Source organism: Microcaecilia unicolor, chromosome 10 (genome assembly GCF_901765095.1).
Source record: "Microcaecilia unicolor chromosome 10, aMicUni1.1, whole genome shotgun sequence".
Classification (NCBI taxonomy): domain Eukaryota; kingdom Metazoa; phylum Chordata; class Amphibia; order Gymnophiona; family Siphonopidae; genus Microcaecilia; species Microcaecilia unicolor.
In genome coordinates, this window is record NC_044040.1 from 147,005,413 (window position 1) to 147,025,063 (window position 19,651).

Genomic DNA, 19,651 nt, shown 5'->3' on the forward strand with positions numbered 1-19,651 from the left:
GTCCTGGGGGGACATCAGAGTCAGGTCCCCTGGGGTGTCCCCGATCGGGATTGTGCCTTCGGCATCAGTTGGAATCTCAAGGGAGGGAAGGGAGAAAACTAAAAATTGATGATGATGTTTGGTGATAGAATAACAGTGAAGTAATTATGTTATTGTCTAATCTGCTACTTACCTGTTGATGTGGATTACTTTGTTTTCTTTTTATGTCAATAAAAATGATTGAATATAAATCATAATCAGTGTCATTTGGAGGGTCTGGATATAGGGACACCCTAGCACGTGTTGTATTCATGAAGAGATTTTTTTTCTCCTGGTAAAGGACCACTAAAAACAGACATCATGTTATCAGAATCAGGTGCTCAACATTCAAAGTTTCTATTTATTTACTTATTTATGATATTTATATCCCACATTAAACATGGTTTAGGTTGAAACCTGGGAGCGTGTAAAATCTTTTTTTTCCTGTGCCTAGATCAAAAGAGAAAGATGGTTTGTGGGAACTTGCTCTTTTTGTTTTGTGGCATATTATAAAAATGCACTTAATGTTGTTTATTACTACTATTTATTATAAGACAGATATTGAATATAGATGCATCCTGGGAATAATGATAGCTAAGGGAAAGCAGCAGTAGAAGAGTTGGAGCTGAATGGCATTTATGTTTTCCAAATGGTGATGCATAGCTTTGTGATGTCCTTGTTGTAAGACCAGAGTAAATAATTTCTTAGCTTCTTGTTTAAAATCATGGAGGAACAATTCTGGTGGAGGGGAAATGAGTCAGCATGCGTTCCGCAAACAAAATCTAGCCTTAAAACTATTAGATGTCTGGTGCAGGGTGGGGGGGAGGGATGTCTGGTGCTGGCTCCTGGGGGGCAAAAATATGTTTTTACTCATTTCCCTCCATGGATTTTATAGAACTCGACTGTGTCTCTGCTATCCCTTTTCCAAGCTGAAGAGCCCTAAAATCTTTAGGTCACCGCATAGGGCGCAAAGAATACTCTGGGCTTTTACTTTTCCCTTAGGACTGGATGGAGAGAGTGGAGACAGTGTTCTTATACTGGAAAACTACTTCTCCCATATACCTTATGCTCATCTCTGGACTAGGCAGAAAGGCTTTATGGCCAAGGCTTGGTCTTCTATTCAGGTATCTTGCACTTGCAGCTCCAAACTTTTCCTGAGTTTAAAGCAGCAGGGATCATTTTGGAGATCCATCTCCAGGATGAGCAGGGGAAAAAAGCTGCTGCTAGCTCTACAGCTAAGTCCTAGGACAGTGTGAAGCATACCTACTGCTGGGCGTTCCCAGACTACCACCTGTGAGTGGCACTAATCTCCCCCCCCCCCCCCCCCCCGTGCCCTCAACCTGACTACGCTTCTTTAGAGTAGGGACCCAAAATGTTCCAGTCATGGTATAAAACAGTACATCGTGGCATCCTCTATTGCTGTCACTGTTTAATGCTGCTCCCACTCCCAACCTTATGATCAGGCCATGTCCTTCTGTCTGTCATACCCTTATCCTTATTGGTCCTGTCTCTCTGTCCTGATTTAGATTGTAAGCTCTTTTGAGCAGGGACTGTCTTTTCTTCATGTTCAATTGTAAAGCGCTGCGTACGACTGGTAGCGCTATAGAAATGATTTATAGTAGTTATAGTAACATACATGAAGGGAGGAAGGGAAAAGGGAAAATGCAGTACAGTCTCAGCCTATAAAAAAAAAGACATTTGCTGTTGCTGCTAGGTGTGTAGATGGATGATTATGCTGATTATGATGATGCTGATTATGCTGCTGATTGTGCTAATTATGATTCCATATCATCAAGCTGATCAATCCATAGACTGGTGGGTTGTGTCCATCTACCAGCAGGTGGAGATAGAGAGCAAACTTTTGCCTCCCTATATGTGGTCATGTGCTGCCGGAAACTCCCCAGTATGTTCTCTATCTCAGCAGGTGGTGGTCACACACAGCAGCAGCTCTGGCTAGGCCTCCAAGCCTAATCCTTAGGTTTTGTTGAGGCCTGGGGTTGAGGGCTCTTTTGAGCAAGTGCAAACCTGGTGGTGCCAGGTCCCTCCTTTTCTCCCCCCTCCCGCTGGCTCCGTTTAAAAAAAAAAAAAAAAATTTTAAACGTCTTTAAAGGCGTTTAATTCGACGTTTCTTTAAACGTTCATTGCAGCTACTCACTGGGACACCAGTTCGTTACAGCTCGGAGCGGCAAGCAGGTAATTTTACCTTTTTATAGCGGGCAGGGGGTTCCCCGATTCTTCTCCTCGTGGCATATGGCGTCGGAGGGCGAGGGCGCAAAGGGTCGCTCCCCGGATCGCTGGAGCGCTTCTAGAGGGGATGCGGGGGTTTTACAACCTGATTCGCCCTTGATGGGTGACAGTTTAGTGACCGATGAATGTCCCGGTCGTTCCTCCGGCGTGGCGGTTTTTTCCCGCCATAAACGCCCATCCCCCGCTCCTCGCCTCCGCCATCTTGGCCGGCCACGCGGCTCGGACGGCTTCTTCGTGGGCCGCCCTTGAGGTTGGAGACATTAATGCCATGAACGCCCTTAATTTGGGCGACGGCACAAGCGGCTAAAGTTAAGCGCCGTTCTTCCCGCGCGGCTCCTTCGCAGAGTTTCGCGCCGGACGCCATTTTGGATGCGCAGCATGTCTCTCCCCCGCTATTGCGAGCGCCGGTTGAGAGTGCGTCTAGGGCTGTTGCCCAGGCTGCGGAAGTGCACAGTCTGGGGGGTTTCTCCCCCGAGTTTGTTTTGCTGCTGCATCAGGCTTTCCTCATGCAAAACGCTGCCCCTGCTCCCTCTTCTGATAAAGAGGTTGAGGATCTCAGAGGTAAACGCCCTCGGGTGGATTTCAAGGCCTTGGAGGACTTTGTCTCCTCCGATGTAGATGAGGGCAGCGTGTCTGAGGTCTCCCAACGGTCCTTTGGGGATTCCTTGGAGGAGATAGATCCCCGCTCGGATGGAGCGGATGACCCCTCTGCAGCGCGGCTTTTTAGCCCAGAGGATTTGCCCAACCTGTTTTTACAGGCCATGGACACTTTGAAGATTTCCTCTCCGGAGGACGTCTCTCCCTCAGCCCCTGTTGGCTCTGCCATTATGCTGGGGACGAAGCGCCCGCCTAGATCCTTCCACGTGCATGATGCCGTGCACACCTTAATTGCGGCTCAATGGGATGTCCCGGAAACGAGCCTTAAAGTGGCTAGGGCTATGTCCCGCCTCTATCCTTTGGCTGTGAGTGAACGTGAGGCCTATCTGTGGCCTACCGTGGATTCTTTAATCACTGCGGTGACTAAGAAAACGGCGTTGCCGGTGGAAGGTGGCATGGCCCTAAAGGACGCCCAAGACAGAAGATTGGAGGCGGCCTTAAGGTCGTCCTTTGAGGCAGCTGCTTTAAGTTTGCAGGCCTCAGTTTGCGGCTCCTATGTGGCCAGGGCGTGCCTGACTATGGTGCAGCGGGCTTCCCCCTCGGATCTTTCCTTGAGGGCTGATTGGCCGGCCCTGGAATCGGGCTTAGCCTATTTGGCAGACTTGCTGTATGATGTCTTGAGAGCCTCAGCTAAAGGCATGGCTCAGACAGTCTCTGCGCGGCGGTGGCTTCGGCTGAAACATTGGTCTGCTGACCACGCCTCTAAATCCCGCCTGGCTAGATTGCCTTTTAAAGGCAAGCTGCTCTTTGGGGTCGAGCTGGACAAAATCGTGACCGATCTCGGCACGTCTAAGGGCAAGAAATTACCAGAGGTCAGGGCTCGGGCTAGTACTCGTCCCGGTACCTCCAGAGGACGGTTGCTGGAAGCCCGTCGGTACCGCCCGGGCAAGTCGGGTTCCTCTGCCCCCTCTTCCTTCAAGAGGAATTTCTCCCCCAAGCAGCATTCCTTTCGCAGAGACCGCCGTCCCGGAGGTGCTCCCTCCGGTCCTCCCCCAGGGTCTCGTACCCAATGACGGGGCCTTGGTCCACGCCCCAGTGCAGATTGGAGGACGGCTGTCCTCGTTTCTGGGCGAGTGGACCACTATAACTTCAGACGCGTGGGTGCTGGAAGTCATCAGAGACGGCTACAAGCTAGAGTTCTGCCAACCCTTAAGAGACGGGTTTGTACTCTCTCCCTGCAAGTCTCCGGTCAAGCTGTGGCAGTGCAGCAGACCTTGGACAACCTGATCCGCCTGGGTGCGGTCGTTCCGGTGCCAAAAAATCAGATTGGCAAGGGACGTTACTCCATTTACTTTGTGGTTCCAAAGAAAGGAGGTTCTGTCCGGCCTATCCTCGACCTCAAAGGGATCAATCGGGCCTGGAAAGTGAGGCACTTTCGCATGGAGACTCTCCGCTCTGTTATAGCGGCAGTGAAGGCAGGAGAGTTCTTGGCTTCCTTGGACATCAAGGAAGCGTACCTGCATATTCCCATCTGGCCTCCTCTCCAACGCTTTCTGCGTTTTACAGTCCTGAGACGACACTTCCAGTTCAGAGCCCTCCCTTTCGGGTTGGCTACTGCTCCGCGGACCTTTTCCAAAGTAATGGGGGTCATAGCGGCCTTCCTGCTAAAGGAAGGAGTACAAGTCCATCCTTATCTGGACGACTGGTTGATCCGAGCCCCCTCTTATGCAGAGTGCGGCAAAGCTATGGACCGGGTAGTTGCTCTTGTGAGCTCCCTGGGATGGATCATCAACTGGAAGAAGAGCCAGCTGCGCCCGACTCAGTCCCTGGAGTATCTGGGAGTTCGATTCGACACCCAAGTGGGCAGAGTGTTCCTGCCAGACAATCGGATTGTCAAGCTTCAGGCTCAGGTGGACTAGTTCCTAGTAGCCTCTCCTATTCGGGCTTGGGACTACGTGCAGCTGTTGGGCTCTATGACGGCCACGATGGAAGTAGTGCCCTGGGCCAGGGCTCATATGAGACCACTACAGCTATCTCTGCTGCTGCGCTGGACTCCGATGTCGGAGGATTATGCTGTGCGCCTTCCCGTGGACCCAGCAGTGCGCAAGGCGCTGAGCTGGTGGACGCAGACAGTCAAGTTGTCTGCAGGATTGCCTCTGGTGACCCCGGAGTGGATTGTCGTCACGACAGACGCCTCTTTGATGTGCTGGGGAGCCCACTGCTTGGGAAGGACAGCGCAGGGGCTCTAGTCTCCTGCAGAGGCAAGTGGTCTATCAACCTCCTGGAACTCAGAGCCATTCGGTTGGTGTTATTGGAGTTCATCCCAGTACTGGTGTTGTAGCCTGTACGGGTCCTGTCGGACAATGCCACGGCTGTGGCCTATATCAACCGCCAGGGAGGTACCAAGAGCGCCCCTCTAGCCAAGGAGGCTATGAGTCTTTGCCAGTGGGCGGAAGCGAACCTGGAGCAGCTTTCAGCGGCCCACATTGCCGGAGTCATGAATGTCAAGGCGGACTTTCTCAGTCGCCATACCTTGGAGCCCGGAGAGTGGCAACTATCTGCTCAGGCGTTCTTGGACATCACGAAGCGCTGGGGCCAGCCGAGCCTAGATCTGATGGCGTCATCGGCCAATTGCCAAGTGCCGCGCTTTTTCAGCAGAGGACGGGACCCTCGATCCCTGGGAGTAGATGCTCTTCTCCAACAGTGGCCGGCACAAGAGCTCCTCTATGTGTTCCCGCCCTGGCCCATGTTGGGCAGGGTGCTAGACCGGGTGGCAAAGCATCCCGGCAGGGTAATCCTGGTGGGTCCGGATTGGCCCAGACGTCCCTGGTATGCGGACTTGATCAGGCTCTCAGTCGACGATCCTCTGCGGCTGTCAGTGGAGCGGGGCCTGTTACATCAGGGTCCCGTGGTGATGGAGGATCCCTCTCCCTTTGGTCTTACGGCCTGGCTATTGAGCGGCAGCGTCTGAGGAAGAAGGGCTTCTCAGACAAGGTCATCGCCACTATGCTGAGAGCGAGGAAGCGCTCTACTTCTACTGCTTACGCCAGGGTTTGGCGTATCTTTGCAGCATGGTGTGAAGCAGGCTCACTTTCTCCCTTCACTGCTCCAATTTCTTCAGTGTTGGCGTTCCTGCAAGAAGGTCTGGAGAAAGGCCCTGTCGCTCAGTTCCCTTAAAGTCCAGGTAGCGGCTCTGGCTTGCTTCAGGGGCCGCCTGAAGGGTGCTTCCCTGGCTTCGCAGCCAGATGTGGTGCGCTTTCTCAAGGGAGTTAATCACCTGCGCCCTCCTCTGCACTCAGTGGTGCCTGCGTGGAATCTCAACCTGGTGCTAAGAGCATTGCAGAAGCCGCCTTTTGAACCCTTGTCGAGGGCATCTCTGAAAGACCTGACGTTGAAAGCAGTCTTTTTGGTGGCTATCACTTCAGCCAGAAGAGTTTCCGAGCTCCAGGCGCTCTCAGGTCGAGAGCCTTTTCTGCAGTTCACTGAGGCAGGAGTGACTATTCGCACAGTGCCTTCCTTCCTGCCCAAGATTGTTTCTCGCTTCCATGTGAATCAGCAGCTCTGTCTCCCTTCCTTTCGTAGGGAGGACTACCCAGAGGAGTACTCTGCTCTTAAATATCTGGATGTGAGACGAGTCATCTTCAGATACTTGGAAGTGACCAATGATTTCCGGAAATCGGATTATCTGTTTGTCCTGTTTGCAGGTCCTCGTAAGGGTCTGCAGGCTGCTAAGCCTACAGTGGCAAGATGGGTCAAGGAAGCCATTGCAGCGGCTTATGTGGCCGCGGGGAAGGTGCCGCCTATCCAGCTGAAGGCTCACTCCACGAGAGCTCAGGCGGCCTCGATGGCAGAGGCCGGATCCGTCTCCTTGGAAGAGATATGCAAGGCGGCAACTTGGGCTTCGGCTCATACATTCTCCAAGCATTACCGTTTGACTGTGGCTGCACGGGCGGAGGCCCGGTTTGGAGCTTCAGTGTTGAGGTCAGGGATTTCAATGTCCCGCCCTGGGTGAGTACTGCTTCGGTACATCCCACCAGTCTATGGATTGATCAGCTTGATGATATGGAAGGTAAAATTATGTATAATCATACCTGATAATTTTCTTTCCATTAATCATAGCTGATCAATCCATAGCCCCTCCCAGATATCTGTTCTGTTTTTATTCTGGTTGCATTTCAGGTTCAAGTTTAGTCTTCAGTTATTTCAGAAAGACTTCGTGTTCAAGTTCTTTCACTTGGATTCTTCAAGAGTTGAGACGAGTTTGTGTTACAGTGAGCTGCTGCATTCCTCTCCCCTCCGTTTTACGGGGCTGGATTGAGACATAAATTCTGCCGGCACTCCCTCCCGCTTCGTGCGGCTGTAGGGCAGCTTTGTACCCCTCCCGCTTCGGCGGTGTTAGGGTCAGTCAGCTCCTCCCGCGGTTGCGGTTGCAGGATAAGCCAGATCCCCCCGCATCGGCGGGTGTGGTGTCCCTCCCCCGCTCCGCGGGGATGAGCTGGACGGATTCCCCTCCCCCACTTGTGTGGGGATGAGCTGGGTTAATTCCCCTCCCCCGTTTCGGCGGTGGTGAGCTGGGCAGAGTGTCCCTTCGTGGGTGTAATTCTCTAAGTGCTGAGTCCTGCGGATGGAGCTTTGATATCGACATACTGAGGAGTTTCCGGCAGCACATGACCACATATAGGGAGGCAAAAGTTTGCTCTCTATCTCCACCTGCTGGTAGATGGACACAACCCACCAGTCTATGGATTGATCAGCTATGATTAATGGAAAGAAAATTATCAGGTATGATTATACATAATTTTACCTTATGATGCTGATTATGATTACTTCATGAAAGACTCCAGTGGAAATTGGAGAATCATGGGATCAGAGCTAGTGTCCTATTGTGGATTAAAAACTGGTTAAAAGATAGAAAACAGAAAGAAAGGTTAAATGGTCAGTATTCTCAATGGAGAAGGGTAGATAGTTGGGTTCCCCAGGGGTCTGGGCTGGGATCACTGCTTTTTAACATATTTATAAATGATCTAGAGATGGGAGTAACTAGTGAGGTAATTAAATTTGCTGACACAGTTATTGAAAGTTGTTAAATCGCAAGAGGATTGTGAAAAATTACAAGAGGACCTTACGAGACTGGGAGATTGGGCATCCAAATGGCAGATGATGTTTAAAGTGAGCAAGTGCAAAGTGATGCATGTGGGAAAGAGGAACCCGAACTATAGTTATATAATGCAAGGTTCCACATTAGGAGTCACCGACCAGGAAAGGGATCTAGGTGTCATTGTTGATGATACATTGAAACCCTCTGCTCAGTGTGCGGCGGCTAAGAAAGCAAATAGAATATTAGTTATTATTAGGAAAAGAATGGAAAACAAAAATGAGGATGTTATAATGCGACCGCACCTTAAATATTGTGTGCAGTTCTGGTCACTGCATCTAAAAAAAGATATAGTAGAATTAGAAAAGGTACAGAGAAGGGTGACAAAAATGTTAGAGGATGGGATGACTTCCTTATAAGGAAAGGCTAAAGTGGCTAGGGCTCTTCAGCTTGGAGAAGAGAGGGCTGAGGGGAGATATGATAGAGGTCTATAAAATAATGAGTGGAATGGAACGGGTAGACGTGAATCAATTGTTTACTCTTTCGAAAAATACTAGGACTAGAGGCACGCAATGAAACTACAAAGTAGTAAATTTAAAACAAATTAGAGAAAATATTTCTTCACTCAAAGTATAATTAAACTCTGGAATTCGTTGCTGGAGAATGTAGTAAAAGCAGTTAGCTTAACGGGGCTTAAAAAAGGTTTGGATAGCTTCCTAAAAGAAAAGTCCATAAGCCATTATAAAAATGGGCTTGAGGAAAATTCACTGCTTATTTCTAGGATAAGCAGCATAAAATATATTGTACTGTTTGGGGATCTTGCTAGGTACTTGTGACCTGGATTGGCAGGCCAGGTAGGTTGGACAAGCCTGAGCTAAAATATAGTGGCGGGCCTTCAATACAGAGATATCAAATAATAATACCAAACCCTTGTGCACATGTTCAAGACATGTTCCTCCTCCCATTAGCCACAAGTTTTCCACACATAAAATCTGCATATATTTACCTTTGTGCCTTGCATGGTATAGCACTCACTCTATTTCAGAAATGCTCTGATTTCCTGCCGGTGCTCCTTTAAATAATTCCTGAGCCTGCGTTCTGTTTGCTGTTTTCCAGGAGTGGGTCTCGGAAGCAGCCGCCTCATCCTGTGGAGGTGGACGCTATCCAGCAGATGAGTACTAAGATCCTCCACAAGGTGTACTTTCCCAATGAGACAGAAGAGGTAATAAACCTTTCTCCCCTGAGCCCCTAAGAAGTAGGTAAGATGCCTCTCTCTTCCTTATGCGTAGGTCAAAGAAGTCTCTCTCTGCTCTCAACCTTGTTCAAGTCGAGCCACCCTGGCTGAGTATAGAGAAGCAGTCTTGAGTTTTGCCTCTTTTAAAATTTTCACAAAGAAATAACTTCCTGAATTTTTCATAGTAAGAACTGAAAAGGCTATACATGGCTCCCAGATGTGTTCACAAGTTTGGGCGTGACCCTGAGATGCACATGCAAATTAATTGGCTAATGAGTCATTAACGAAGGCCGCTAACAACCAATTATTGACATTAACTGCTACCAATTAGCATTTGCACATGCATCTAGCTGTGTGCTATTCTATAATATATATAATATATTCTTTTTAAAAACTGTTTATTTATGGAATAAGGGTTTGGTGACTAGTGATGGATATGTTTATTAAAGGTTAGTGTTGAGTTATGACCATGAGAAATTTAAAGGGGCTGTAAGGGTAACTATTGAAGAATGGTATGACTATGTGTTGTGTTTAACTAATGTTTATCCACTCCTACCCTGGCTGAGATAATATTTAATAATTTATTTATACCCCACAATTTCCCACCGCTGGCAGGCTCAATGTGGCTTACAACATTTAGTTAACAAACAGGAAAGTACAATAAATTGAAAGTGATACAGGTGGCGGGAAGGTACAGGGTTAAGAAAAAGTAGTTAAGTCCACAAGATCTTTATAAGAGTTGGAGACCAGGAATCACAGAGGCAGGACAGGATCTTTAGGGTAAGCTTGCCCAAATGAGTAGGTCTTGAGAGACTTCCTGAAAGTCAGATGATCTTGAACCGTTTTTACAGATTTAGGCAATGTATTCTACAAATGAGTGCCGATATAGGAAAAGGTGGAAGCGTATGTGGTTTTTTACTTGAGTCCAGAACACGCAGGGTAATGGAGGTTTAAGTATGAACGAGAAGATCTAAGTGAATTTCTTGGTGGCAAGTTGACAAGGGCATCCATATATGCTGGAGCTGCTCCATAGAGGATCTTATGGACTAGGGTGCAAATTTTAAAAGTTATGCGCTCCTGTACAGGAAGCCAGTGTAAGTTCTCACAAAGTGGTCTGGAACTTCTAAACTTTGATGCACCGAAAATTAGTCTAACCTCTGTGTTTTGGGCAGTTTGTAGCTTTTTGAGAAGTAGGTCTCTGCACCCTGCATATATGCCATTGCAGTAATCGATTCGGCTTAAGACTAGTGATTGGACTAAATTACAAAATACTCCTCTTGGGAAATAAAGCTTTAATCGTTTTAGTTTCCAGAGAGAGAAGAATATTTTCTTGGTGGTTGAGTTGGTATGATCCAACAGTGTTAAGTTCCGGTCAACAATGACTCCTAGTATTCGTAAACTCTCAGAGATGGGCAGGGTAAGGCCAGGTGAGTTTAATGTAGCAGGTCTGAATCTGGTAAAGGGAGAGGAAAGGATTTAATCACCTCTCTGACCTTTCTTTAAATTAGTCCCTTATTTTCAACTCCACTTACTCTCTTACCTATCTATATGTTCCATCCTTGCTTATACCCTACGCTGTCTACAGAAATGTTTTATTACTTATTGTGTTGACATTGTAAGCAGTATACTCATAGGCGCCCGGTATAAGAGGCTTGGGGAGGCTATGCCAAGCAGGATGGATCAGCTGTTTCTATAGAAATGCTAAATAGTAGTAGTAATAGTTCTCCGGCTGCTCTGGGGGGTTTAAATAGCAGCAGCTGCAGTGAAAGCAGTCTCTAGCCTTGTGTATAACCAGTTGTAATTTGATTACCTTACTGCTGGAGAGCAGAGCAGAGGGGTTGGCTGGAGGTGTCCTGGGTTGCCAGGGAGATATTTAACTAGGATGAATTCCTGCACATGAGCAGTTTATACCAAAGAGACTTGCATTGACCCCTGAAATTTTAAAATTGCTAAAAATAAGTTTTAAAAGTATTTGCATTAAATCTAATTGCAGAATTTAGGTGCTAGGAAGTGGGATTGGTATGCCAAGTACTCAAATTTGCTCAAGCCATATGCAAATTAGTCTGTTTTTGGGAGATTCTCATTTGCATATTTATGGGTAAAAATTGTTGGAAATGTTTACAGCCTTAATGTTAGGGCTTAGCTCTGATGAAAAATGTGGTTTGATCCAAAAACGAAGGGTTTAGCTAGTGTTTTTGACTAAAAATTCCCATTAGAGTGTCTGTATGTTAATCTGCATTCAAATAGAGCTCTCTGATTGGATGAGCAGCTCCTGTTAGAAAATCTGCCCGGGAACAGAGAGGAGAGGAGAGAATCAATGGGTGGGTGGGTGTGGATGGCTGGAGGGGGGGCAGGGGAGAGAAGAGAATCAATGTGTGGGTATGGATGGCTGGAGGGGGGCAGGGGAGCGAGGACAAGAAATGAAGAAGAAAGGCAGAAAGTAAAGAAATAAATGGAAGGGAAGCCCTGGAAACGGAGTTAAGAGGACAGATAGCAGCAGAATCGGATACTGGGCCAGCATGATCAGAAAAACAAAGTCACCAGACAACAAAGGTAGAAAACATCATTTTATTTTCATTATAGTGTTTGGAATATGTCCACTTTGAGAATCAGGTGCTCAACATTAAATGTTTATATTTATTTACTTGTGTCAGTGGCGTACCAAGGGGGGGGCGGTGGGGGCGGTCCGCCCCGGGTGCACGCCGCTAGGGGGGTAACCTGTTCCGGGGCAGAGGGAGCATGAAAACGAAGAGCCGACAGGCGCGCGGCACCCCCCCCCCCCAGCAGCGTGCACCCGGGGGGGGGAGGTTCTTTCGCCGGGGGGGTCGCACTGCACCCGGGGGTCATTTCGCCAGGGGGGGTTGCTCTGTTCCGGGGGGGGCGCTGCACCTGGGTGGCGTGGCGCATCGGCGATCCGCCCCGGGTGTCAGCGCCCCTAGGAACGCCACTGACTTGTGTATGGCATTTTATCCCACATTAAACATGAATTAGGATGTTTTGTGGCTCTAAATGAGAATTGTGATATTATGATCCTTGTTTCATATTGTTGATGGTCTGCATTTTCCATATGGGTGGTATATTGGTGTATTAGGTTCTGCCCAGTGTGATATTTATGGTACATTAAGGTTCTGAGTGTGTTTTTGCACAAAGTTGTGCATAGTGTTTTGCAGTTGAGCGATTGTGGTTAGTATATGCTTTGAGCAACCTCTTTATTCTTTGACATATGATACATATCTAATATCTAAATTTAATAAAAGGTATTAATTGTGACTTTTATTTTTATTTATTTATTATTTCTGTGTGTTATCAGACAATTATGGATTTAAGCTCCACCTTGGCCCCACCCCTAACCCCGCCCCCTTTAGCCTCCCCAGTTGGGCCACCGACCACCTATGAGTATACTGTGCCATACTTTGTATTGTTATTTGAATATTTTTACTGCTTTAATTGTCTATTGCTTATATTTGATTTATTCTTCCTCTACACCACCTTGAGTGAATTCCTTCAAAAAAGTGGTAAACAAATCCTAATAAATAAATTAAATAGTGCTTGGCACCCAAATCCCATGGCGGGCAACTCAAATGGGGGCATGGCCACATGAGGGGCATGGGCATGTCTGCTGCATTCTGAAAAGTTGCACGTGTTGTTACATAATCATAAGTCAGCGCGCCCAACTTGGGCACCAGGTTTCAGATGGCATAAGCCTGGCACTCAAAGTTAGGACAAAGGAATCGGCACTAAGCACAGTGCTATAAACAGCGCTCTTTATAGAATCGTGCTTAGTGCCGATATTTTCTGTTGCCCATTTTTGAGCTCCATATATAGAATATGGCCCTTACTGCACAGGACTGGCTTATTATGTGAGAGAAAGAACAGCATGTGTGGTAATTGCCTCCAACCTCCTGCTGTCTGCCTGCCTGTCCTGGGCCCTGGTGCCAACAAATACAAATCTTTTTATTTATAGGGTTTGCTCTGATCACAGGCACATACTTGGCAGCGGCGTAGGCGAACTTTAGAAAACCGCTGGGCAGGGGCCTAGCCAGACCTCGCAGTGGGAGGGGGCCAGAGCCCAAGGTCGGGGGCATGTTTTAGTCTGCCACCTCACCGCTGCCCCACCACCACCTTGCTACTCCCCCCACCGCACCGCACAGCAGCAAAATACCTTGGCTGGTGGGGGTCCCCAACCCCCACCAGCTGAAGCTGCTCTGGTGCCTCCGCGTTCCCTGCCCTGCTCTCTCTTCCTCTTGACATCCTGCAAACAAAGAGCATGCAGGACATCAGGAGGAAGAGAGAGCAGGACAAGGAACATGGCAGTGCTGGAGACCTTGCTCTCTCTTCCTCCTGACATCCTGCACGCAAAGGAGCATGCAGGACGTCAGGAGGAAGAGAGAGCATGGCAGGGAACATGGCAGTGCCAGAGGCCGGCGCTGGAGAAGGCTTCAGCTGGGGCGGGTTGGGGATCTCCGCCAGCAAAACCAGGGGCCCTGATGAAATTGGGGGGGGGGCAGGCCCCCGTGGCCCCACTTAGCTACGCCACTGCCCCTGGGTACATATGATTGTATGCAATACCCACAGTCCCCTGATTCCCTGTAGCAGATTTTTCAAAATTAAGCAGCACATTGTCATATATTTGCATATTAATTATGTTGATTTTTAAACTTTATATATAAAGTAATTTCTGGTATTTCACTTACCTTTTTTTCATATATTTTAACAATAGATATCAACATTGAAAAGGGAATACAATTAGAATTAAGCAAATGAAAAGAGCACAAAACAGAAAGCTCAGATAAAAAAGAAATGTTAAAATGAAAACTAGAAAGTCAAGTGAACATACTTCTGACTTACAAGATACCCTCTCGTAGGACACAACTCTCCGCTGCCTCCCCCCCCCCCCCCCCCCCCCCCCTCCGCCTAACAGGCTGAATCTCTGTATAATTATTGAGATAAGCATGGGACAAGCACAGAGGATCTCTGAGGGAGAGAAAGGGATTGTGGAGCTGCACAGGAGAAAGCTCATAAAATACATACTTCACTCCATCATAATGAAGAATAAAGTTACAAGGAAAATGCACCAGAAAAACTGTGCCTGGCACCAAGGGACAATCTTAACCCCTATACCCCTTACATATAACCTGATACTCATAAACTACAGTCTGAAATCAATGTCCTGTGGGAAAATGAAGGATTTGAGAAGGTTATTTATCTCTCTCCATTCCTTCACCTTCTGATATATCCAGACAAGCTGATGCATCCAGACTGACAGCAGAAAGGTCACCATTTCCCATTGCCTCTTTTTTATCATGTCCAGTTGTTATCCTTCTACCCAGAGAAATAAAACAGATTGTACCCACAGAGGGGAGTCCCTCCTCCAGTATCTTCAAAACCTCCTTCATATATCACTGAAAGAATTCCAAAGGAGGAGGCTTAAGAAAATTGAATATCCTCAGATTGAGGGATTTGATGGATTTTTTTCAACATTTTCCAGCCTATGATGGACTACAGTCTTATCCTGGATAACTTCTATCTGCATAGCCTTGTCCTGCTTAGAAACCTGCCCCGGTTTCTCAATTCTGTATCCCTGGGACACCGTACTCCTATCCTGAGACTGCAATTTGAAAAGTATATTTGAAATTAACACAGCCAACAAAGAAAAATATTGTTCCTGAACAGCCCACACAGTTGCAAATACTACCCATACCGTGTTTCCCCAAAAATAAGACACTGTCTTATATTAATTTTTGCCCCCCAAAATGCGCTAGGTCATATTTTCAGGGGCTGTCTTATTTTTCGGGGAAACATCGGGGTTGGATCGGGGTTGGGCCACCCGCCTGCCCTCCATCGCTCCCGGAACTAACCTTAAACGCCTCCTTTCACCTTCGCAGCAAGCAGCAGCAGGGCAGGCCACTTCTTCCTTCCCTGTCCCGCCCTCGCCTGACGTAATGTCCACTGGGCACTGGGAGGTAAAGGTGGAACAGGGCTAGCAGTATAAGTTGCATACCTTTTGTCAAAGCAAATTTGCATATCTTTGACAAATAGTCATGCCTACTTCCAGTCATGACAGCCAATCAGAATAGAGGATCTGCCCAAACCGCTCCCACTTTTTGCCTTGCCCTGCCCACATCCACCCCATCCCTTTTGATGTCATAGTCCTGAACTATTTGCATGACCCCACCCCCAATCCCCACCCTTTCAGTGATGCCACAGGAAGTGGCATCATAATTCTGTCCAGGCCACCCCCCTTTTTCAAGATGTGGCAAGTTGTGGATGCTCCTATGGGCACTTCCTATTTCATACTACTTGCCAGTTGCCACAAGGAGGTTTGATTGAGGAGACAGCATGACATCAAAAAGTTGAAGCCACTTAGGTTAGTCTATGTTCCCCTTCCCCGCACAGCTGTTATTCTGCGTACACTCAAAACAAAGCAAACAAACCTATGAGCTGCTGCATCCATGTTGTCATTCTGTCTTGTTGGTAGCATTTTTATTTAACATATTTTTTTAAATTTGCCAGCTTGTGCAGCATACGGATGTATACAGAGGAAGTATAATAATGAAATAACTTTTCATAGGTAGAGTAGTAATTTGTTATAAATTGTAATCAGTGTGTCATTTGGAGGGACTGTTTATAGGGACACTCTAGCATGTGTTATATTCGTGCAGAGATTTTTTTTTTCTCCTGGTAAAGGGCCTCTAAAACAGACATCATGTTATGAGAATCAGGTGCTCAGCATTTCTATCTGTTTGTTTGTTTGTTTATTTATTTACTTATTTATTTATTTATGGCAGTTATATCCCATATTAAACATGAATTAGGTTGAAACCTGGGAGCATTTAAAATCTTTTTTTTTCTCTGGCTAGATCAAAAGAGAAAGATGGTTTGGGTAGTGGAGATTTAGGTACGTTTGTGTAGATTCGGATGTGTTTCTAGTTGGTAAGTTGATCAAGTCTGTCATGTATCCCGGTGCTTCACCGTAGATAATTTTGTGAACCATAGTGCAGATTGTGAAGGCAATGCGTTCTTTGATTGGGAGCCAGTGTAGTTTTTCGCGGAGGGGTTTTGCGCTTTCAAATCGTGTTTTTCCAAAGATGAGTGTTGCTGCCATGTTTTGAGTGGTCTGAAGTTTCTTTAAGGTTTGTTCTTTGCATCCCGCATAAATTCCATTGCAGTAGTCTACATGGCTTAGTACTATTGATTGTATCAGGTTGCGAAAAGTTTTTCTTGGGAAGAATTGTTTCACGCGTTTGTCTTGGTGGGGCAAAGGACTCAAATACAAATCAACTTACGCATCCACTTTTTCCTACATCAGCGCACAACTATGGAACACACTATCAAAAGACTTGAAAACTACATACGACCACTTACACTTCAGAAAAACACTTAAAACCCACCTGTTTAAAAAGGCATACCCTACCGACCCAACATAAATGCCTGATCTCTGCGACACAACAACACTAAAGTTCGTAATGGTCATTGCACAACTCTCCCGTTGTACAATTCCTTTATGTGGTCCTACCACATGAACCTTAACCTACCACAACATCACCTTGTATTTGTTTACTCCTGAGTCTGCAAACAGCTCTCCGGCACTATGTAAGCCACATTGAGCCTACAAATAGGTGGGAAAATGTGGGATACAAACAGTGGTGTGCTGGTAAATTTTTAACAGGCTCTCTCCCTGGTCCACCTCTGCGCCCCCCCCCCCCCCCCAAATTGGCTATACCCAGGGAGAGAGCCGGGGGGTCATGCATTACTCTCTCTGGGAAAAATTTTTTTTTAATGCTCCCAGGTTCCAATCTAATTCATGTTTAATGTGGGATAAAATGCCATAAATAAGTAAATAAATAGATAGAAACTCTGAACATTGAGAACCTGATTCCCATAACTAATTAACACTGAACTCCTTAATTTGTTTACTTTAATCACACTGTTATTATTTAATGCTATACTGTATCCTATATCTCACATATCTGATATGAATTAATTATTTCTTTACTTCTAATTTTCTTGTTATCTTATGTACCTTAATTGTAATAACACTCTGTTCTTCTCAAACCGTTAATGGTGATTACCATTGCGGCATAATGTAAGCCACATTGAGCCTGGGAAAATGTGGGATACAAATGCAGCAAATAAAATAAATAAACATGATGTCTGTTTTAGAAACCCAGTACCAGGAGAAAAAAAAATCTCTGCACCAATAACAGGGTTAAATGTCATAAATAAGTAACTAGATAGATAGATAGATAGATAGATAGATAGAAACTCTGAATGTTGAGCACCTGATCCTTATAATATGACATCTGTTTTAATGGCCCTTTACCAGGAGAAGGGGGGGAGCTATACTGCACAGAGGACAGGGGTTGAGTGTGGAAGAGAGCAGGAGAGGTTTACAGGAGACACTGTAAATGCCAGAATAGTAATTAATACATTAATCACAGAATTAAGTGTGATTAACTTTCAGCCCCCTACATTTCTTCCAAACTACAAACATTCCTGAATTACAGATTCTGAAATACCTTCTGTACCATATTTGTTTACATTATGAAAATATATGTATTTAGTGTGAATATCATTTATGCCTAGTATATTTACACACATATAATATATAGAATATAAATGTTCAAGCCCAACCACACAAGATAAAAATGTTTATATACTTGTTAGATTAGTTTTGTACTAAGTTTAGGGAGGTAGTGGGGGAGGGGAAGGAAAATTTCACTCAGCCTTTCTGGTACATAATAATGTCACAAACGTTATGCAGGAATCAATGTGCCTTTTGTTAACGCAAACATCAGCAAGGTTTGGGGAAAGAAAAAGTTAGACACCGATCCTGCTGATAAGCACTTGCATGCAAAAGCAGGGATGCCTAGTACTCTGTCCCAGTAATGTTCTGCATTCTCACCCAAGGTTTTCTTCCTCGTTTTTTTTTTAACTCTCCCTTCCTTCCAGCATTTCTGCCCTACTGTCTCCTCTCATTCCTTTATCACTAGTTTTCTTCCAAGTATTATGCTCTCTCCCTCTCCTGTTTGGATCATTTTATCCTTCACTGTAGCTAGACCTTTCTTGCCACCTCCTCTCCTTTGATGATCTTCTCTCCCTCCCCCCCACAAACTGTACTGCCTCAAAGCTCATATGGAAAAACAGGCAGAAAAGTGCTGCTTTCGAGCTCTACTGTTCCAACCTCAACAAGCTGCAGAAGGCAGCAGCAGCATTTTTAACAAGAAATTATTTCCTGTGTATTCCTTCAAACTGCTCATGCTTGAGCCACAGAACAGGTCACTTGTTCAAATTACAGCTGACAAGATGCAGACCTGAAATTTTGCATCACAAATTTCTTACTAAAACTGAACTACTCTCACTCTGTTTGCAACTCACAGCAAAGGAAACAGACCAGAATAAGAGCCAGATTTTGTTTACTGAATCTTTCCTAAGCAGCAAGGCTATTACTTTTAACTTCTAACATTACTGGTGGAAGTAAATGCATTACTAGAGGTTGCTGGAGAGCTGAGCACACTGACTAATTCTGCTAGAGCTGCATACTTGATAGACTTGGGGCCGACACAGTTGACCCGGCTGATGCTGTAACTGCAGCGCTGTTCAAACCTTAATCTTCCAGCAGTTCTAGTGGTGGTCACCCAGAGCCTTGTCTCTGCTGAGTACTGCCCGCTGATGCAACACAGGCGGGTGGGGGCTGGGGAGGAGGGAGAGAGGAGGAGAAAAACCCCCTAGATGGTTGTGTGCTCCCTGCCTGACTTCAACAACCGGCTCGCAAAAACCAATAAAATTTTAACAACCGGCTCGTGGGAGCCAGTGCGAACCGGCTCCAGCACACCACTGGATACAAATGTAACAAATAAATACATAAATAAATAAATAGTGGGGACCGTTTGTCTAGAATAGATATGGTTATGTTGAGCAGAGAGTTGGAGTTAAGTTGAATGGTTTTGTCTACTGAGTTACTATACCAGATACCGAAATATTTTATTTTGGGGGGGTTCCCAAGAAAATGGAAACTGGGAAACATGGTTTTTATAAACATGGGGGTTAAGGGGCATAATTGTAAATGTGTTCCAATTGATTTTATAACAAGAGAGTACCGAAAAAGATTCTATGTAAGTTAAAATGGAAGGAATAGATTCTATGGTAGTGTAAAGAATGATGTCATCTGCATAGATGGAGAGTTTAAAGGTGTCATTATCTAGTTGTACACCTCAGATGGATGTATTAGAGCAGATAATCACACTATACACGTTCTAGACAAAAACGAACTCTTATCACATGACTGATTAATTTCTTTGATATTAATGATCAAGCAATACCACTTTAACCCTATGTTGAATAGGGTCACTATATTTGATGACCTAATGTATGTTACAATACAATCTATTACTCAGGAACCTTCATGCAATACCATAATTTATTCTTCTTTACCATGTATGCATGCACATGGTATATAT

At 45.9% G+C, this 19,651-nt stretch overlaps 1 protein-coding gene across 3 annotated transcripts in view; it reads left to right on the plus strand.

Moving 5' to 3' along the window:
• The window catches only part of MYO7B (myosin VIIB), a 390,666-nt gene that overhangs the window by 324,908 nt on the left and 46,107 nt on the right, over positions 1 to 19,651 (plus strand). For all 3 annotated transcript variants that reach the window (XM_030215810.1, XM_030215809.1, XM_030215811.1), the window contains one exon: positions 9,074 to 9,179. In XM_030215810.1, the coding sequence (XP_030071670.1) occupies positions 9,074 to 9,179 (106 nt within the window). The remainder of the gene's footprint in view (positions 1 to 9,073; positions 9,180 to 19,651) is intronic.